We start from the raw sequence: 22,214 nt of genomic DNA, 5'->3' as shown, positions 1-22,214 counted from the left end.
GGATTTCGATCTGACAGATCACTTCATTTGCTTCATTACCTTGTAATTCCCTATTGATATATTTCTCTTCTCTCATTTGAATATGTTTGTAAAGCCATAACACAGAGGCTCTCATTTTGAGTTTGGCAGACTGAAAAGCTCATCATTCCAAACTCCCGACAGTGTGGCCGCCGCCGTAGTGGCGAGCACCCAGCCGGACCTATTAGGAGTTCCTGCTAGGCCAGTGAGAGGAAACCTCAGTTTCCACCCACCGGCCTAGTGGAAAACAGGCTACAGCATTGTTTCTGGCTCATAATTGAGCCAGCAGCAATGCTGTAGCCCGCAGGGTGCACTAGCACCCTCGCAATGTTCACTGTCTGCACAGCAATCAGTGAACATTGCAATGGAGGTGGGCAGGGTGACCACTGCACTGCCCATGCCAAGTGCAAGGACAGTGCAGGGGACCCCCTGTGGCCCCCTGCACATGTTCTCCGCCATCCTTTTCAAGGTCGTAATCCACAGGGCAGCACTGCATGCAAATGAAATACCCCCTAAAGAAGGTGAATAATCATGGTAGCGCAGTAGGCATTAAATATGTCCACCATAGTGAATGAAGCTCCAGCCCCATTTTTTGTGAGTATGTGTTATGGATTAGGAGTGAGTGGGGCAAGTTGATTATCCTACCTCTCTAGAGTGAAAGGTTTCAGTTATCATAGCGGTCCAGCTGTGAGAGAGGCAAATTAAGGAGTCTCAGATTGTGACTTAACAAAGAACCGTGGTTCGGACAGACTAGGCTGAGATACCACAAGATGGCGGAAGGCTTATCCTACAATGAGGAAGTTGTAGCCTCTCTCTTGGTGACACCATCACTACTGTGGGACAATGCCACAAGCTAGACCATACAAATAACGGGTGACTGGGAAACCCTGACAGAGTTAAAGAGGAACAAAGTAAAGACCCTGCTACATGGAGCAGTACTAATCGAATATCTGAGGGCGAACGCAGCGTCAGGGGGTTTGATAGTGGCCAATTCCCCACAGATTTTCCTGGAGGATAAGGAGTTCCACAGAAACTGGACACTAATAGCTTGGAAGTGCACAAGAGATTGGATTGTCCTATTAATAAAGACAGCCAAAAGTCTGTCTGATAATCTTCTAGTTCAGATAAAGATGAGTGAGAACAATCTAAAGACTCTAGTATCAATGAGTGTCTTCAGAAAGAAACTAGAGGGGAATAGTAAAGCTGATGAATTAATATGAGGAATATTTAATGATATCAAAGATCCAAAACTTTCAGAAAGTGCTGAAGACTTTCTCGCAAGAGAAATGTTACCCGTACATAAGGGAGCATTACATTAGGAAAGATGACAAGAGTTTTAATGTGTCATCAAGGAGCAATTCATCCTCCATCTCTGTGACATCTGGTTCTTCTACGGACAGAGGCAGGAATGGCAAAAACAGACTGCAGGGCAGGGGAACTTATGGCCCAATGGGCCCCACACCTCAATATGAACAAGGTTTGGGTGGCAGCCTCCATATGGTTTCCCACAACCAATGTTTCATCCCTGGGGCCTTTTACAAAAACCCTTCTGACAACCTTTTTATGATGAAGGCCAGGAAGAAGAAAGGGAAGACTGAAAGTGCAAGGGGTCATATGGGGGAAACACAGAGGAGGGCCCGAGTACCAGCAGGGAGTAAGCAACAATATTGTAATGAACTTGAGCAATGACAATTGACACAGGCACAATACTCAGTAATCAATCAAGGCCTGGTATTCGTACCCACACTGAAACCAGATTTTTTCATACTGAAAGGGGAAATGTCAAGCTTTTTCAGAACCATCCGGTTGAAAGTCTTTTTCAAGGATAGGACAGAAGAGCAAGATGTGGAAGTAACACTCACAGGATTAAAGAGGAAATCTACTTTTACTCCCCCATCTCATTTGATGCCATCTGGAGTCCTAGCATTTGAAGTGGCAGACAAAATAGAACTAGAGGACCTGGCAAAAGAACCCCATCCCCTGTATCAGAACATCATTAGGGAGAAGAGACAAGCAATTACATAATTATCTGGGGTGAAAGACATTATCATAAAGCCAGCAGATAAAGGAGGGCCGGTTGTGATCATGCTGGAGACAACATACAGAGATGAGTGTCTTAAACTTTTGAACGAAAAAAGAAATTTTGACAGACTCCAAAGAGACCCCACTACAGAAATGGTGGAAGACATTGACTGTTGATACTGTGATGCCTGGAGAGTGGTTGGATCACGACGAAGGAAGCACAATTCCTTAAGCATCCAGACCCTAAGATATTGTATTTCTATATTCTACCTAAACTCCACAAAGGGACTATCGCACCCCCGGGACGCCCAATTGTCTCAGGGATTGGATCTGTACTAGAACCCTTATCAAAATTGTACTATAACTTCCTGAGATCCATAGTACAAAAACCTTTTACCTGCTTAAAAAATACGAAGGAGGTGTAAACCTACTCAATGAGATGCCTTTTAGTCCAGAATCAGAACTTCTGATCAGGCTAGATGTTGAAGCCCTGTACACAAGCATCCTCCAGGAAGAGACTCTTAGAGTAGTAGATACCATTTTACAAGAATCAGCTTGGGTTTCTATCAAACCGAAAGACTTCGTAATGGACTGCGCCCATGGCACTACCTAAACTCCACAAAGGGACTATCGCACCCCGGGTCGCCCAATTGTCTCAGGGATTGGATCTGTACTAGAACCCTTATCAAAATTGTACTATAACGTCCTGATATCCATAGTACAAAAACCTTTTACCTGCTTAAAAAATACAAAGGAGGTGTAAAACTACTCAATGAGATGCCTTTTAGTCCAGAATCGGAACTTCTGATCAGGCTAGATGTTGAAGCCCTGTACACAAGCATCCTCCAGGAAGAGACTCTTAGAGTAGTAGATACCATTTTACAAGAGTCAACTTGGGTTTCTATCACACCGAAAGACTTCGTAATGGACTGCGCCCATGGCACTACCTAAACTCCACAAAGGGACTATCGCACCCCCAGGACCCCCAATTGTCTCAGGGATTGGATCTGTACTAGAACCCTTATCAAAATTGTACTATAACTTCCTGAGATCCATAGTACAAAAACCTTTTACCTGCTTAAAAAATACGAAGGAGGTGTAAACCTACTCAATGAGATGCCTTTTAGTCCAGAATCGGAACTTCTGATCAGGCTAGATGTTGAAGCCCTGTACACAAGCATCCTCCAGGAAGAGACTCTTAGAGTAGTAGATACCATTTTACAAGAGTCAGCTTGGGTTTCTATCACACCGAAAGACTTCGTAATGGACTGCGCCCATGGCACTCACCCACAATTATTTTGAGTACGAGGGCGAAGTCTTCCTCCAGATTCATGGGTCTTCTATGGGGAGCATATTCGCCCCAAGTCTGGCCTGTCTATATGTCTATCACCTTGAGAGATCTATGATTCTGACGAAGGAGAACCCATATCAACAAAACATTGGAGTATGGAAGAGATATATTGATGATGTACTACTCATATGGAGGGGGACGGTAGAGGAGGCAGTGGATTTCTGCACATGGCTCAATAGTATTGATCCCCTCTTAAAATTCACCAGCTATATGAGTAATAAAGAAATAAAGAACTGAATTTCCTTGATCTAAGGATCTTTGCAGAGAAAGGACTTTTGCATACACAGGTCTTCTATAAAGCAACAGACAGGAACAACTTACTCCACTACAGTAGCTTTCACCCCAAGGGTTTACGAGATAACATCCCAGTAGAATTAGGGCAATTTCTTAATCTCAGAAGAAACTGCACACAAGACTACATAAAACATGCAGGGGTACTTACCAGGAAACTCAGAGAATGAGGATACCAAAACAGGGTTATAGACAAAGCACACAAAAGGGCATTTAACTGTAATAGAGATTCTTTACTGGAAGACCGCCAAAAAAAACAAAGGAGAATGTCATATGTGTAACAACCTACACTCCTTTATCCAAAACATTTAGAAAGTTTGTTAAAAAGCACTGGAGATTCTTACGCACAGGTGAGTTGGATTTGGAAGCCCCTTCACTGCTTTTCAACGCTCAGGAAGTATAAGGGACCAGATTGTTCATACTAGACCAAGGATGGTGCAACAAACTTACAGACGAAGGACAGTGTGGAATCTTCCCCCAGTAGTAGGCCACCATCCCTGTGGAAATTGCAAGTATGCCATTTAACAAGAAAACAACAGGTTCTGGACCTGGGGCTACATACACCCTGGGAGTTAAGGAGCTTTTCCAACTATAATACCAAGGATGTGGTGTATATAATAACACGCCTATGTGGGCTTAGATATATAGGTATACCACAATGGCAATCAAGACACTCATTAATGAGAATCATAGCACTTTCAGGTGCAAAAAGACAACAACAAAGTTAATCTGCCACTTTCTTGAGAGATGGCATGGGGTCGATGACTTCACATGGTCTGTCCTTGAGGAGGCCACAACCGCAACAATGGACCCTGCCTGAACTTTGTTTCTGAGAGAACAGAGATGGGTGTTTAGACTCCATATAGATGTACAGAGTCTGAACAATGAAATACCCTGGGCTCAACTAAATAACAGATAAGTATATGGTGCAGATCCAGAAATAGCGATGATAAAATTTGTGGACTGAAATCAAAGTTAACATTGAAGTATGCATACCATGTTGAGTTACGTGCCTCTGTTGATTAAAGGATTTTGATATCAGGCCACCAGATATGCAAAAGGAATAGTAGTAGAAATGAAAGAAAAATGGGGGCTCAACTACGATCACAACATCAATACAAGTACTGAATAGGCATAGAAAATTGAGGTCTCCAATGTACAGTGCCTACGGCACGTAGATCCTTAATTAATGGTATAATATACCAGTGATAGGTTAAAAATGTTTTTGGAGTTTTTACTCAATTACACATAAGTATATTTACACATTTTTATCACCAAGTACTTCTAAAGTTTGGTACTAAGCCATGGCAATATAAGATTCTTCAATGAAAGAGAATGCGCAGCTGGGGGAGGTAGCAGCTCCACACGAGTAGGAGCTACAACAACTCCCATCACTTCGAGTGGCAGGCACAGCCCAATGACTCAACGGAAGGAACAACATGGGGCCGGCCTTTGGACGATTGGAAATAAAAGCCTCAGCTAACAATGGGGATATCAAGCAGAACCGGTCCTAAGAAGCGGGCCGACATAGGTGTTGAAAAGGAGGATTCCCTTTGACAAAGTAAGTGGGTTGGGGGGGCAAAAAATGCGGGAACATGGCAGAGGCAGGGCGGACAGGTCAAGGATGATATAACAAGCCCACCAGGTACTAGTTAAATATATACGCGATTTACATACAGTAGGATAAGATGATGATACAAGGCACATAAGAGATGAGAATGAATGTGGGGACAAACACGTGCGGGTCCCAGTGAGAGCATATGTGGTGGTTTGTGAAGGATTGATAAGAACCGCATGTTGAGCCTCTATGAGTATGAAGATGTATGCGTAACCTGACATGGGGGAAAACAAAAAAATAAATAATTACACAGACATCACGCTGCCTTTGAGGACGGTGGACCCTGCAGCACAGGTCAGATACAGCAAACTTGATTACTGTATCAGAAAGTCATCACATACAAGGAAATAATATGGGGAAACATAAGATACAGAAGGTTCATCCAGAAAGGGAGCTAATGGAAGAGAATGTGATAATAAATGCCAAATCATCGCTATAAACTGGTCCCAGTTTGCAACTATGATCTGGATACTAAGGGATATGTTCTGACTTTCCAGTGTGTAACAATAAGGGAAACCCCCGCCTAAAGACTGATGAGGCCCTCCTCTGACAGTTGCAAGGTAGGTGAAAGGAATTAGTTGCATGAAGAAATATGGTTCTTTGAGTACACATGTGTTACGGGTGGACAAACGGTACAAAGGGATAGCCTTGCACCCAGAATGTACTGTGTGTGCAGTGTTTCCATTCACTACGTGTGATTCACATTGGGTGCTGTATTAACACTAATGGACCGTATGACATACAAACCTACCGTGTGCCCTCCCTTTGGTATTGAATTTTGAGGACACAGGTAGTATTTAGTCTTACCTTATGCATGCTGGATATAACAGGCAAGTAATAGACAGTATGGAATAGAAGATGTTTTACCCTGAAGAAGACCTGAGGTCTTATGCTTTGCAACCTAAGTTCCCTAGCAAGTACCTCTATGATGGCCGAAACATGTTGGCATTTTGAAAAGAGTGTACTGATCCATCATAGATCCAATAGACACCCAGATGCCCCATCGTATAGAAGGGAGCTAACTGGTTTTAATCCTACCCAATATGATCCTGAATCAAGATAATCTTTAGATAGATATTGAAATAGTTTTAACTTTAATCTTTTTTACCACACTGGTGCCCTACTTACCAGGACACAATTTATCTAGATCTCCCTACCCCTGGAAGAGCTAGTTCTTCCCTGGAGTTACGGTTGAGACCACCGGGTCAGTATCATCTGAACCCGGTGGGTCGGACTAGCCAATGATTGAGCATGCCATGATTAAGTGGGTGAGGCTTTTCCATTCATAAAGGAAATATCCCCTAGAGAAGGTGAATAATCATGGTAGTGCAGTAGGCATCAAATATGTACATAATAATGAATGAAGCTCCGGACACATTTTAGTAAGTATGCCAAGTGTATCTGCAGCCATTAAGGTACAACTCTCTAGCTTAGAAAAATGTAAATGAAATTCCAGATTCCTTGTGGTTGTTAAAATGTAAATTACAGCCATAATTCTATGAAAATTACAGACTAAACACACTGATCTCATACCATCACAGACCCATACAAGGAACCCTTCTGTAAAAAGAGTAAGACCATAATTGTGTGTGCCAAATGCTGCTTGTGTTTCAAATAAAAGTGAACATATTTTCAATGCTGGTCATTTTTTAACAGACCGACTTTTTTTTAAAGAAGAATGAATTTTATTAAGTGTTTTTCGATATTAAATTGAAATAGGCGATTATTTTGTAAGCACATTACACATAATTTACTCGTCTGAAGGAGCCAACCCTGGGGCTGGCGGCACCCCAGTCACTATATTGCCTGTAGTCTCCAGGTCTCAGATAGTACTGACGTCCCATGTAGTTGGGCTCTTCATAGAAGATCCAATGCCCATCATTTACTTGGCAGGAGTGGATGTCATTGAAGTTGAACCGATCATAAACATTTGGGCAGTCATCTGTAAAATCCATCATCTGGCCTCCGAAGTTGCTTCTTTCATACAGCCTGATTCTGAAAGATCCTCGGTTCTGTATTAGCAAAGTAATAAAAAATTAAACACAATAAAGTTATTGAGTGGTCTTGTCAATGCTTTTGTTGGATATTTGCTGTGTGTCATTCATTGCCTTTTATCGTTTTGATGTGCCCTAGACTGAACTACTTGCTTCTTGTCCTACGTACTGATGGTGTTTTCCTAAACCTTGAGATACAACTTTATCATACACAAAAAAAAGGGGTTCAATGCTCATGCACCAGCAGACCTCGGTGAAATCCCTCAGAAAGGCAAAAGGTCGACCAATCGCCTGGACCCACCTATTTCTACATTTACATTAGAATTGTGAAGTGTTCCAGATCATCATACTCAATCTGTTATTGTTAGAAATGGGGTCTTTGGTTGACAGTCAGGTTACCCCCTGTTCAAGCAAGGACCCTCACTCTAGTTAGGATAAAAGAGAATCACCCTCAGCTAACCCCTGCTTACCCCCTTGGTAGCTTGGCAGAGCAGTAGGCTTAACCTCAGAGTGCTGGGCGTAAAGTATTTGTACCAACACACACAGTAACTTAATGAAAACACTACAAAATGACACAACACCAGTTTAGAAAAATAGGAAATATTTATCTAGACAAAACAAGACCAAAACGACAAAAATCCAACATACACAAGTCAAGTTATGATTTTTAAAAGGTTTAAAATAAAAAGAGTCTTTAGGTAGTTGTAACAACACACTAGCGCTGCTAGCGTGTAAATGTACCTGGTTTGCGTCAAAAATAACCCCGCACGGGCGGTGTGCGTCGAAAGTAACCCTGCACGGCTGGGTGCGTCGAAAACAACTCGGCACGGCGGTGCGCGTTGAAAAAGCCAGCCACACGACGATCCGAAAGTCCCGCGGCGCAGGGTGCGATCTCTCAGCCTCCGTCAGCGATGCTGCGCGTCGTTTCTCCTGCTCCGGGCGTCGGTTTTTCGGTCGCGTTTCCTGCGGCGTCGTTTCTCAGCTGCGGAACCGGCGTCGCGTCGTTTTCTCAGCCGCGATCGGATTCGCGTCGATCTTTTCTCCGCACGGCGCTCGGTGCGTGTATTTTTGTCCTTAGGCTGCCAGCCTCTCCTTTCAGGGTCCCAGGAACTGGAAGGGCACCACAGAGCAGAGTAGGGGTCTCTCCAGAGACTCCAGGTGCTGGCAGGAAGAAGTCTTTGCTATCCCTGAGACTTCAACAACAGGAGGCAAGCTCTACATCAAGCCCTTGGAGATTTCTTCTTCAAGATGGAAGGCACACAAAGTCCAGTCTTTGCCCTCTTACTCTGGCAGAAGCAGCACTGCAGGAAAGCTCCACAAAGCACAGTCACAGGCAGGGCAGCACTTGTTCCTCAGCGATCAGCTCTTCTCCAGGCAGAGGTTCCCCTTGATTCCAGAAGTGTTTCTAAAGTTTGTAAGTTTGGGTGCCCTTCTTATACCCATTTTAGTCTTTGAAGTCACCTTCCTTCAAAGGGGACTCACACCTTCTTGTGAAATCCTGCCTTGCCCAGGCAAGGCCTCAGACACACACCAGGGGGCTGGAGACAGCATTGTCAGAGGCAGGCACAGTCCTTTCAGATGAGAGTGACCACTCCACCCCTCCCTCCTAGCAGAGATGGCTAATCAGGAAATGCAGATCACACCCCAGCTCCCTTTGTGTCACTGTCTGGTGTGAGGTGAAAAACAACCCAACTGTCAAACTGACCCAGACAGGGAATCCACAAACAAGGCAGAGTCACAGAATGGTTTAAGCAAGAAAATGCTCACTTTCTAAAAGTGGCATTTTCAAACGCACAATCTCAAAATCAACTTTACTAAAAGATGTATTTTTAAATTGTGAGTTCAGGGATCCCAAACTCCACCTGTCCATCTACTCTCTAGGGGAATCTACACTTTAATCATATTTAAAGGTAGCCCCCATATTATCCTATGAGAGAGAGACAGACCTTGCAACAGTGAAAACGAAATTGGCAGTATTTCACTGTCAGGACATATAAACCACATTACTATATGTCCTACCTTATCCATACACTGCACCCTACCCTTGGGGCTACCTAGGGCCTACCTTAGGGGTGCCTTACATGTAAGGAAAGGGAAGGTTTAGGCCTGGCAAGTGGGTACACTTGCCAAGTCGAATTTACAGTGTAAAAATACACATACAGACACTGCAGTGGCAGGTCTGAGACATGATTACAGATCTACTTATGTGGGTGGCACAACCAGTACTGCAGGCCCACTAGTAGCATTTGATTTACAGGCCCTGGCACCTCTAGTGCACCTTACTAGGGACTTACTAGTAAATCAAATATGCCAATCATGGATAAACCACTTACATACAATTTAAACAGGAGAGCATATGCACTTTAGCACTGGTTAGCAGGGGTAAAGTGCTCAGAGTTGAAAAGCCAACAGCAACATGTCAGAAAAATATAGGAGGCAGGAGGCAAAAAAGTCTGGGGATGACCCTGCAAAAGCAAAAGTCCAACACGACCCCCTACCAGCCTAAAGCCAGGGGAGAACAATCAATACCTTGATGTACTTCCCTGATTGGGGCGATAGAACAGGGACCCAGGCCCACAACAGCAGGGGCATGCTCCAGTTCTACGCCTTCCTGACTCCAGTTGGATCCCTCTGTCCATACTCTCAGGGCCCACTAAGCTAACCCATGGGGAACCCTTCTCCACATCTACAGACACCATCTGTGCAACACCTAACTTTACTTTGCTCACAGATGTATTGCAATGGGCAGATAGTACCACCAGGGCCCACACAGTGGTGTTGCCCACTCCACCCCCGGGGTGTGACTCTCGTCCTCCCCCCCCAGGGGCAACTCTGTCCACCAGGACAGCAAGCCACAGTGGCCCCAGACAACTGTCAGGGATGAGAGCCCGACCTCAGGCCTCTCTAACCACTGTGACTGTGGAGAGTGGGGGGTGGTAGCCCCAGGTGCCTGGCACCCTTTGACCACTCTCTCTTCCACCAGGTCAGGGATGACAACCTGACCCTGGTCCTCCCCTCTGGGGCTCTGTACCCTCCCTGCAGAAGCGGCACCCCCAGAGTCAAAAACTGTCAGGGTGCTTGTAGAAGCAGTCCTGCACAATTCTTCCACCAGTGCAGGGATGTTAACCTGCAACTGATCCTCCAACCTGGGGTCTGTACCTTCAGGTTGGACCAGGGCCAGGGGTGAGGCTTCCCTCCCCCTGCCCTCTCTTCTGGGGTCCTGAACCACCCAACTAGGAGTGGCCCCCCCAGAAGACAACATGGTAGGGGCACTGTTAGTAGTAGCCCCTTCCTCCAGGTTAGGGGGGACACCCTTAACCTGGCCTCCCAATCCAGGGTCTGTACCCACAGACTGGATCACTGCCTGGCAAACCAGGACTTCCTGGGGGGCACACCTACCCCCCACAAGGGAAACACTTTCCCCAAGGGCCATACAAGAGTCTGGCTGGCGCAGGTCTCCTGACCTCTGCCCATCTGACAGAGTCTGGATTCCCCCCAGCCCAGAAATGGTCTCACCAAGGTCATTCCTGGGGGGCTCTGCACTCAGAGCTGACCCCTGACCCTCCAGGTTCTCCACTGGGGTCCGCAACCCCCTCTCAACCCTCTGTCTGGACTTCTGCAACCCCTCACTAGGAGTGGTACTGCCAGACACCAGAACTGGTGGGACGCTGGCTACAGCCGCCCCCCCAAGTTCTCCTGACACTGTGGGGTCTCCCTCAACAGATGGCCCTATGGTACAGGCTAGGCTCCCCTCCTGGGGTTCCCGCAGGGAACCCTCCAGGACCTGGGACCGGATCTCCGGCACCTTGGGCCTCAACCCATCCCCATTCCCTCTCCTCTGAGACTGGACATGGGGTCCCTCACCCATCCCACTACACTGGGGCCTACCTGGGACACTACAATCCTTCCCTACCTCACCTGGTTGGGAACTACCTAGACCACTCCTCTCAGGAGCACCCCCAAATGCCTCTTCAGACTCTCTGGTACTCACCCAGAAGTCTGCCTCCATTGTAAGCTCCCTGGGGTCAGAGAACTCACACTCCACCTGGTGTTGGCATAGCTCTGGAAAATAAGGACTAGACATATGCTCTCCAGCAATTACATCACTCAGCCCCTCACATGAATTAACCAAAGTACCCTTCACCCAACCATCCAGTGACTCTGCTTTGAAAAAGCACCCCACACCACCCTCCTGAGACTGGTGAGACAGTACCTGACTGTCCCTGACACTCAACCCACACTCTTCTGGGATGTTTTCACACTCCATAACCAGGACTTCTACCTGGGGGGAACCCCTCTCCCTGTCACTCTCAACTAGAGTCAGTAGAGTGTCCCTCCCACCAGTAGGAATATGACTCCCCATGCCAGTTCCCCAATCCACCTCAGGGACCCTGTGCATCACTGGAGCTACCTCATACCCCTGAACCTCCTGGCGTGTGTTAACTCCCTCCTTCAAGTAGGGCACCACCTCTCTGGGCATGTGTACTTCTGCAGCATCACTGGATATACAATTGTTGCTGCCACCATTCCAGCTGGACTCAGCCCTCATGACTTCCAGCTCTTTCAATTTAAGCTCGTAAGCATAAATCATTTTTTTAATCTCTAAGTCCCTCCTCCTTTCTTCCAACTCCTTGAATCGGCGAGCCCTGTCTGCCCGTCTGTCCTGTAACTCTTCAGGAGTCAGACCCTTGGGTGACACCCTGCTATCCCTCCTGGGGACCCTCCCCCCAGGCGTAACAGGTACCTCCACTACACCACTGTGTATCCTCTGCACTTCCCCACCCACATTCTCCTCCTCTGTGTGCCCTCCAGCCTTCTTGATTGTCACCCCGGCCTTCTGTGCCTGTTGCAGCTCCCCCTCCCTGGTGGAGCTCTCAGTGGGACAGTCAAGATCTTTAAGGAACTGTTTCAATTGAGCAACTGAGTACTCCTTCAGTTTCTCCATTTCAAACACAGCTCCAGCTGTTGCATCTCCAGATTGAGACATGATGGTCACAAGTGCAAAGTTCCAAAGGCAGAAAAAAAATAATTTCCCAATGAAGTAAAAAGAATCAGTCAAGGGATCAGCAAAATCATGGAAGTAGAATAAAAAGAGTCCTTAAGAGAAAAATCAAAAGATCACCAAACAAGTAGTATGTGGTCGCGTAGTGGTCTGAGATCAAAACAGTAGTGTACACTTAATTACTGTATGTCAAGCACAAATACAAGTCCAATCCCGACCGCTGGTCACCAATGTTAGAAATGGGGTCTTTGGTTGACAGTCAGGTTACCCCCTGTTCAAGCAAGGACCCTCACTCTAGTTAGGATAAAAGAGAATCACCCTCAGCTAACCCCTGCTTACCCCCTTGGTAGCTTGGCAGAGCAGTAGGCTTAACCTCAGAGTGCTGGGCGTAAAGTATTTGTACCAACACACACAGTAACTTAATGAAAACACTACAAAATGACACAACACCAGTTTAGAAAAATAGGAAATATTTATCTAGACAAAACAAGACCAAAACGACAAAAATCCAACATACACAAGTCAAGTTATGATTTTTAAAAGGTTTAAAATAAAAAGAGTCTTTAGGTAGTTGTAACAACACACTAGCGCTGCTAGCGTGTAAATGTACCTGGTTTGCGTCAAAAATAACCCCGCACGGGCGGTGTGCGTCGAAAGTAACCCTGCACGGCTGGGTGCGTCGAAAACAACTCGGCACGGCGGTGCGCGTTGAAAAAGCCAGCCACACGACGATCCGAAAGTCCCGCGGCGCAGGGTGCGATCTCTCAGCCTCCGTCAGCGATGCTGCGCGTCGTTTCTCCTGCTCCGGGCGTCGGTTTTTCGGTCGCGTTTCCTGCGGCGTCGTTTCTCAGCTGCGGAACCGGCGTCGCGTCGTTTTCTCAGCCGCGATCGGATTCGCGTCGATCTTTTCTCCGCACGGCGCTCGGTGCGTGTATTTTTGTCCTTAGGCTGCCAGCCTCTCCTTTCAGGGTCCCAGGAACTGGAAGGGCACCACAGAGCAGAGTAGGGGTCTCTCCAGAGACTCCAGGTGCTGGCAGGAAGAAGTCTTTGCTATCCCTGAGACTTCAACAACAGGAGGCAAGCTCTACATCAAGCCCTTGGAGATTTCTTCTTCAAGATGGAAGGCACACAAAGTCCAGTCTTTGCCCTCTTACTCTGGCAGAAGCAGCACTGCAGGAAAGCTCCACAAAGCACAGTCACAGGCAGGGCAGCACTTGTTCCTCAGCGATCAGCTCTTCTCCAGGCAGAGGTTCCCCTTGATTCCAGAAGTGTTTCTAAAGTTTGTAAGTTTGGGTGCCCTTCTTATACCCATTTTAGTCTTTGAAGTCACCTTCCTTCAAAGGGGACTCACACCTTCTTGTGAAATCCTGCCTTGCCCAGGCAAGGCCTCAGACACACACCAGGGGGCTGGAGACAGCATTGTCAGAGGCAGGCACAGTCCTTTCAGATGAGAGTGACCACTCCACCCCTCCCTCCTAGCAGAGATGGCTAATCAGGAAATGCAGATCACACCCCAGCTCCCTTTGTGTCACTGTCTGGTGTGAGGTGAAAAACAACCCAACTGTCAAACTGACCCAGACAGGGAATCCACAAACAAGGCAGAGTCACAGAATGGTTTAAGCAAGAAAATGCTCACTTTCTAAAAGTGGCATTTTCAAACGCACAATCTCAAAATCAACTTTACTAAAAGATGTATTTTTAAATTGTGAGTTCAGGGATCCCAAACTCCACCTGTCCATCTACTCTCTAGGGGAATCTACACTTTAATCATATTTAAAGGTAGCCCCCATATTATCCTATGAGAGAGAGACAGACCTTGCAACAGTGAAAACGAAATTGGCAGTATTTCACTGTCAGGACATATAAACCACATTACTATATGTCCTACCTTATCCATACACTGCACCCTACCCTTGGGGCTACCTAGGGCCTACCTTAGGGGTGCCTTACATGTAAGGAAAGGGAAGGTTTAGGCCTGGCAAGTGGGTACACTTGCCAAGTCGAATTTACAGTGTAAAAATACACATACAGACACTGCAGTGGCAGGTCTGAGACATGATTACAGATCTACTTATGTGGGTGGCACAACCAGTACTGCAGGCCCACTAGTAGCATTTGATTTACAGGCCCTGGCACCTCTAGTGCACCTTACTAGGGACTTACTAGTAAATCAAATATGCCAATCATGGATAAACCACTTACATACAATTTAAACAGGAGAGCATATGCACTTTAGCACTGGTTAGCAGGGGTAAAGTGCTCAGAGTTGAAAAGCCAACAGCAACATGTCAGAAAAATATAGGAGGCAGGAGGCAAAAAAGTCTGGGGATGACCCTGCAAAAGCAAAAGTCCAACAGTTATGTACAAACAATGCTGGAGGGACCTTCCAAACAGTGTAAAGGAGATCTATTGGTTCTGTGCTGTTCCTCCAGAACATCTACAATTATGAGATTTATCCTAAATCCTGTGACTTAGTTTTTTCAACAAATTCTCAGTGCAGCCACAATGCTGACTAAAGTCTGTGTGTAGATAGAGCTTCCACCTGCTGCCCATATAATTGTAAAAAGCTATTTTAAATTTTCACTGGGGAGAGTGCGTAACTTTTCCTGGAACCCTTAAGATTTTCCTAGCCTGTCTTATTATTAATTAGCCATATTTCAACTTGCAAATAAGCATCCACGTGGCAGCACTGTGTAAGTAGCCCTGAGATTGGCCAGTTCCTTCCCACATTTCAGGAAGTAGCTGCAGTCTTATTTTCAGAAAATCCCAAACGCACCAAGTTTTAACACTGAAGACTTAACGAGTAACAGTTACAAGCTTTTTGTGAAATACTCAGTGTGTCATAAGTAACCATTCATTGGCAGTCGTATAATACCTTTACAATGTAAAAGTTATGTAAATTGTAATTTCTTCTTTGCAGATTAAAATGACGTTTACCCCTTTCTTTCACCACTTTACAAGCCTTTGCTAACATTTGTTATCTGAATAATAAGACATAAACTTCGAGATGAGGAATGATGTGGAAAGACTCTGTGCACAACCACAGGACCCCAGTGTGTGTTTCCATAAGTCATCAACTGGGAGGATAAAGAGGAAGGAAAGCAGTTTGGCAAGGAAAGCCATTTGTAGGAGTCAAAAGGTGTGTCACGTGAGATTAGGCATATAGGTAAGCAAATATCATGAAAGCGTCTGGTGCCTATTTTGAAAAGATGGGGGGTAGTTACACCCAGGACAATCCATGATTCGCTTTTTAAGGGTTTTCAAACCTGACGGATTTTGCAATAACGTTCCAAGCTGTTCAAACTCGACCACATTTTAGATGGCATAAAACTATGCCAACCGGAGAGACTGCCATGCTTCAGAAATGCGCTGGTGGCTCCTTGGCAGGGGCTCCAGGGCTCAGCTCCCCTACCTCCAGTGAGGCCCCACATCCTGCACTTTGCCTCCTCGAATCCCGACACTGTGCATTATTAAATTTAGCAGTGTCATGAATACACAACTTTGGTGTTTTCATGAACACTGCTTGTGTGCAGGTCAGCCTTCTGAGGCTGAGAGGGGATGAGAGGTGTTGAGAGTGCCGAACTATGATCCAGCCACAGAGTGCTGTTAAAAAACAACACTGTGTAGGTGGATGTCTGGATTGTGCATGTCTGAGGGCTGAAGTTCAATTATGGTCCACTCACACAGGCACAATCCATTTTATTTAGCAGACATAGTGCACACGCCTCAGGGAGCACAGTATATCAGCTAATATGTGGCGGTCAGGGCTCACATCAGTGCATCTCTGAGGCCAACGAGGAGCAACACAGAGCAGTAAAAGCAGAATCTTCAACTCTGTTCCAGCTTCTGATAGGGCTTTGCTTCCAGTTCTACCAAGAAGAGCTGGTTGGCTCCTCGTTAGGAATCATGGCTTGAAGGTTCCAGTGTCCAACACCAGATTCCTGCTCTGCTGCAAAGGAAGCAAGGTAAATAAAAACTGTTTCTCTGTTAATGTACCTATGTGTTTCACGGGGAGCTTGTGAGTGATTGAAACTGGATGGGAATGAGTGAAAGTTAGTGTGAGTATGTTTGCAAGTGTCAATGTGAGTGAAAGTGAGTGAGAATCTGAGTTTGAGTGTGCGAATAAGTGAAAAGGAGTATGAAGAAGTGAGTGAAGGATTGTGAGTGTGCTCGAAGAAGTGAGTGACTGGAGATTGTGACAGGGAGTGGAAGTGAGCCAAGGGTGAAGATATCCATAGTGCAGCAGGTGCAGTTGCACCAGGCCTAGGGCCAGTGAGTGTGAAAGCATGAATATTTGTTAGTATGTTTGTAAGTGAGTAACAGTGAGTGAGAGTGAGTATGAGTGAGAATAAGTACATGAGAGAATGTGAGAGTGAGAGTGACGGGAATAAGATTACATTTGAGAGTGAGTGAGTATCAGTGGCGCAAATTGTAAAGCAAATAGGGTAAACTCCTGGCAGGTGTTACACTCCACCACTGTCAGTGATCACCACTGGCAATAGCATTCCTAGAACGACGTAGGCCCTGGTGCAAGCATGGTAGATAGCCCCTCATGTCCCGTCTACTGGGTGAGTAGCAAAATACAGCCACAGTTACTGGCCAGTAGGTCCCAGTTCCACTGCATCTGCTTCGCTATTGATACCCCCGAGTAAAAGCTTCTAGGAGTGTTATGCCAGTACACTGACATTGAGAATTAGCGATTAACCTTATGCTCATCATTGGAGCCCTGCTCTGCTTTTCTGTAAAACAGGCATTAGTAATCAAAACCTCTGGTATTGGCTATTTTCTTGCCTCAAGTCTTTTAGGAAGCTTTTGACTAGGCCATCAAGTTGGCAGCACATTTTATAAACTAGTCTTTCTGGTATATTTTCCGGTTTTAACTTTTTTTTCCACAGTTATTAGTAATTAAGATGCAGTTTATCTCAATACAGCTATTTTATATACCTTAAATTTGCTTTCAGTAATGATGAAAAATGTACACTTTTTTTTGTGTGATTTATTATATCTTCATACTTGCCCCGCTCTTCTAGTGAAACTTAGTTTAGAAAAATGATGTGTAACCTTTCCCGAGACCCTATTCATCTCTTAAATGTATTGCATTAGTGTTAATCCCACTGAATCCTAAAACACCTCTAGCAGACTAAAGGCCCAGTGTGAGATCACTTACATTAGCGATACCGAGAGAACCAGTAGTCTTAGCCCAACTCAGCTGTGGGAATAATTGAATGTGGAAGCTCAGGTAATGTACATTCATCTTACACTACTACACCGTGCTACCCTGTCAGTGACACCCTCACAAATAGGGAGAGTGCTGGCGAGCCACTCATTCTCATGGCAGTGTACTTCACAATACAACGTGATGCTTGAATGAAAACTGGAGGGAATAAATGGGCTATCCTATTCATTGGAAGACCATAGACGAAACGTATTTTCTTAGCTTTATTTGCATCCTTTTCATATCTGTGTGTTAAATACTTTTTAAATACAAAACAAGTATTCCTCAAGCACATTTTAAATGATTGGGATTTTCAAAATGGAAATATATAACAGGGCTTACCTCTGGGATCATCCTACAGGACCTAATGGAGTCATTGTATCCCATCCATCGTTGGTACTCGGGGTACTCCCCCCTTCTCAGGTAGTACTGGCGTCCCATGTAATTTGGGTGCTCATAGAGCATCCAACAACCACTGTGGACTCGGAGAGAATTGCAGCGGCTGAAGTAAGAGTTCAGGTCGGAACAGTCAGAGTTGCACTCGTATGAGCGCCCCCCATAGTTCTTGTCCTCGTAGAAGGTGATCTGCAGTGAAGACATAACATTCAGTCCATGGCGTATACTACTAACCACACTGAGAATAACATAAATGTCAACAGTACGCATACTTTTTCAGCACAGTGTGGAGGTCTCCTTTTTTACATGTTTACTCTTTCACAGAATGCAGTAATTGTCATAGACCTATGCCAGTGACTGCATATGGGTGACTCTGTTTCTGAAGGGGAATTTGTGGAGCAAAATGCTTTAAGAAACAAGCAAACCCATTCACATATGGAGTCATCATGTTTACCATAACTAGCTTAAGAAAGTAAAATGGTTTCTCTTCATATTGTATTTTTTCTGTAAATTTCAATACAGAGGACGTTGTTTCATAAAATTACAACAGCATACCATGGTTTTATGTTTAGGGCGGTAAACACCACCCTATCACCAGCAACTATTTCACATATACAACCAGAGCAAGACTTAACAGCATAATCATGTACATGTTATCGGGATACTTGCTAACAAGTGATGCCCTAAAAGGCATGTGCCTTAGCTGCATATGTACCAAACAAAGTCCAACTCTACAGTTAACTGAAAACTCTCCCAGAAGAAAAGATTTTTCATTTTAAAAAAGAAAGGTAAAGTTGCTACTCCACAAGAGTAATCCCACCAGACTAGTGAATAATAATAATCTATCTGAGCCACTTCTCCACCAATGAACGCAAATAGCAAGAACTCAAAATTATTTTTACAGCGGCTCCTCCTTGGACACAGAGTGAGACTGTATTCAGGGCTGAGTTTTCAGGGTCTTGCCAATCAATTCATTAAGGAATTAGGAAAATATAGAAAGGCATGAAAACCGTCACATCAGGAGAGATCATCCATTGTCATGGTCTTGGCTGAATGATGCATATGGACTATATACAGGAAGAGCCCGCAAAGTTTCTGTATTAATTTCCTGTTACTAAACTTAGATTTCTGCACATCCTGAGTTGGATGAAGGAGAGCTTGGTTGACTGTAAATGGGGTAAAAATCAAGGTTCTTTTAGCCTTGGGTATCATATGAAGACCACGATTCTTTCCAACGATTTAGAATAATCACTAATAATGTAAAAGTGTTTGATTTACATAAATTGTGTAAACAGTTCTTTTATGAGGGAATTCTGAACTTTACAGATCCATTCCTCCTGCCTGCACGCCTTCTTCTGGCCTGCCTCCCCTCCACCGGTTTTCTCCACAGAAGCACATTCATTCATAAAAAAGTAAATGTATGGATGCAAATTACTTTTACATTGTTCTTTTGGTATTCACAAATATTCCCAGCAGTAACATTCCATGCAAGGCTGTGTCAGATACACATTTCCAGGCTTACAAGTGGAAATGTCATGTTTCTATTCCAGTGGCCTTCTAGTCCCGGGGTGCAAATTTCTGCTAAGAACAGAAGACTACAAACGGGGAATGGATCCTTCTGTGCAAATGCACTTTTTTCTCTTTGGGGAAAATTACTTCCCTACACCCCAGGCAATATGGGGGTGATCAGTTCTCCTTCCCATCCTACTTTCGGCCAGAGTAAATCTCTGGCCATTTCCAAGGTAGAAAGGGGTAGAAGAGGAGTTTTGAGAATACAGGACTGTGAGCGTTGCACGCTTTAGAACCCACTTCACAACCCTCCAGTGCAATTTACTACTGTGAATTTCTCTGCACTCGTGGTGGAGAAATCTGCTTTAGTAAATGCATTTACACCAGGGAAACTACCTTTGCCAATTCCTGGCTTAAATAGAAAAGGTCCTTTTGCCATAAGCCTATGTCTACAGCCAAAAATACCTCTGTGAGTAGAACCTATTAAACTTAAATGTCTTTTCTGGTTCACATGTTTTTTAAATCCAAACCTCTTTGTCTGAGAGAGCAGTTCTCTACTTACTCCCTCTGGCTGGCAGTTCAACTATTCAGACCAAGGTCTACTGACAACCCCCTTTCACTCCTGAGCCAGAACTGACGAAAAGGATTTTTGGGTGCAGGCTACACTCTTGTGCAATGCCTTTGGATGCTAAGTATCTCAGGTTATGAGGTGCTTTGCCTCCAATCTCCCACGGAATGAGTGTGCTTTTTAAGCATTTAACAGTGTAGCATATAATGTATAATATGTTGGTTATTTATTGGTGTTAACAGCAACATGTGGAGTGCATTGATTGTAAAAAACGATTCCTAAAACCAAGTGTGGTTTCGGTCATCAGAGCCTGGCCCTTTGCACTCTTGAGGTATGGCCACGGCAACAATATTTCTTTCTCTCATCCTTTCAGTGACCTCAATTATGTATCTTGAGGTAATTAGGGGTACTCGTAATAAAACAGCCAGTGTTACCAACAGAATGAATATCGATAATTGCAGGTTGCATTATTACCAGGAGATTTAAAGTAACCCCTGAAGCCCCTTTTCATAGGTTGCTTTGGCACCAATTAATGTTCTTTCAAATCAGGACCTTTTTCATACGCATAATTGCTTAAGGTTGACCGAGAGGGTCTGTCCACGGAAACCAATGCAATAATATCACAGGTCATATTAACACATTCAGTATTACTGTGGATCTCATAATTTGGGTGGAACTCCTGTCGTCACCCAAATCAGCACTAAAACTCAACATGCAACACCGACCTATCTGATTTAGAGAGGATTGCTATAGATGTGTCATTTTCTGAGACTCATAAGGATAAGACATGTAATACAACAATGCTTCCAAGTCTGCCCTAGCCGAGGGTACATGAGGGTCTCGGTAGGACGTGCAGCCGGCCTTCATCATACACACTCCATCCTTTAGCCTCACTCAGCTGGTGTCCTGTATTATTCTGTTTTACTCCAGTTGCCCCTCTGTTTTGTTTTCATTTGGATATTTGCGTTCACTCAGCATCCCCTGGTCCCCATTCCCTTTACTGCTGCCTACGGACCCCACCCCCTTCTTGGTCGCTTCCACTCCTGCTCCATTTTAACTCGGCACTGAAACTGGGTGCAAGTCATGTCATTGTCTTATCTTTAGAGACAGTTGTCGTAGTTCTTCCTATTCCAGGCCAGTGCTTAAAACTGGCAGGTACTGTCTGGTACTGAGTACCTGAACATTGTTAGCTTGAAAGGGAGTATACCAGCACTTCTCTGTACTCGTGCAATACTTCGAACGGAAGAGCATCAGCACTTCTTAGTAGCAAGCAGGTACTCTGGTAACGAGTACCTGAGCTCCTATATTCCTACTGAAAGCACTATTCCAGGCATAGCCTTTGGCTGCTTGGGTTGGCACTACCCAGACAGCCTTCGTTCATAGAGTTAGGGTTCAGCCTTCTGTCCTGTCAACAGTTGTCTCCTTTGACTACCCCCACAATCTGAATTACCACCAAAATTTACTCCAGAATGTTATGACCCTTCCTCTGTACAGTTAAACTACTCATTCAATGTACCTATGCAGTTTTCATTCAGGTGAGTTTTGAATACTTAGAAAGGCACCCTATCGTAATCTGTATCAAAAGTAATAAACATAAAATCATCTATGTCTCGGCTTAACTGCACACATTGTAAATTCCACTTGCTGGTGTCTCACCAAAAGAAGATACTTATGGAGCCCGAAGCTGACCAGCATGGATGCCGTGTTTTTTAATGTGGTCCAATTAAATATATCAAAATGTTGTGCGTAATAAACTGAGAACACCTGCTCAGTCTGTAGTTTCCAACGGTTCTTTATGTCGACATATAGAGATATAGAAAATGAAACCTCAGAAGTGGTTTCACAGAGAATGTTACAGAAGCCGTGGTCCTACCTTTCCCATGGTGACTGCTGCCGTTCAGCCGGTATAATTCAGGACAGACAGATAACAGGCGTTATATACTCTTCGGCGGGAGGGGAATGCTATTTCAACAAAGAGTATTTCTTGCTGATGAAGCAAAACGTATAGGTTTTTTTTTCAAATGCGTTTTGGTAAGGGGAAGTCCTTTTGTCGTTCTACTAGCTTCAGTGTAACACGACCAGAAGGGTCAAGCGTAAACCATTGCAAAGAATGAACTTTTGAATTGTCGGCTAAACCAGGGTCCCACACCTGCTGATTCATGCATTAGTGCGAGTGAAACGTCGGGGAGCAGAGCGAGGTAGAGAAAGCTAAAATGCTTAAGTTTTTGTC

General features: G+C 44.8%; 1 protein-coding gene across 2 annotated transcripts; it reads right to left on the bottom strand.

Annotated features, from left to right (window-relative positions):
- Positions 1 to 6,965: 6,965 nt before the first annotated feature.
- On the bottom strand, positions 6,966 to 21,895 carry LOC138285667 (gamma-crystallin M2-like). Of its 2 annotated transcripts, XM_069225924.1 has the most exons (3): positions 21,858 to 21,895; positions 17,854 to 18,096; positions 6,966 to 7,312 (listed from the first exon to the last, which is right to left on the bottom strand). In XM_069225924.1, exons 1-3 carry the CDS (start codon positions 21,864 to 21,866, stop codon positions 7,040 to 7,042), a joined length of 525 nt encoding a protein of 174 aa, XP_069082025.1. In that variant the 5' UTR covers positions 21,867 to 21,895; the 3' UTR covers positions 6,966 to 7,039. The 2 variants fall into 2 exon arrangements, with proteins under 2 accessions (XP_069082025.1, XP_069082024.1); XM_069225923.1 differs by lacking the exon at positions 21,858 to 21,895 and having other exon boundaries at positions 17,854 to 18,111.
- Between the last annotated feature and the right edge of the window lie 319 nt (positions 21,896 to 22,214).

The sequence above is a fragment of the Pleurodeles waltl genome, chromosome 3_1 (genome assembly GCF_031143425.1).
Source record: "Pleurodeles waltl isolate 20211129_DDA chromosome 3_1, aPleWal1.hap1.20221129, whole genome shotgun sequence".
Lineage (NCBI taxonomy): Eukaryota > Metazoa > Chordata > Amphibia > Caudata > Salamandridae > Pleurodeles > Pleurodeles waltl.
This window is presented reverse-complemented; position numbering and strand designations above follow the sequence as displayed.

What these genes read in the sequence shown, in the direction of transcription:
- LOC138285667 (XM_069225923.1), bottom strand. Translation starts at nt 18,111, where the DNA reads ATGTCTTCACTGCAGATCACCTTCTACGAGGACAAGAACTATGGGGGG. An exon ending in CCTGTAGGATGATCCCAGAG is followed by an intron (nt 7,313 to 17,853) that starts GTAAGCCCTGTT and finishes TTGCTAATACAG; the next exon opens with AACCGAGGATCTTTCAGAAT.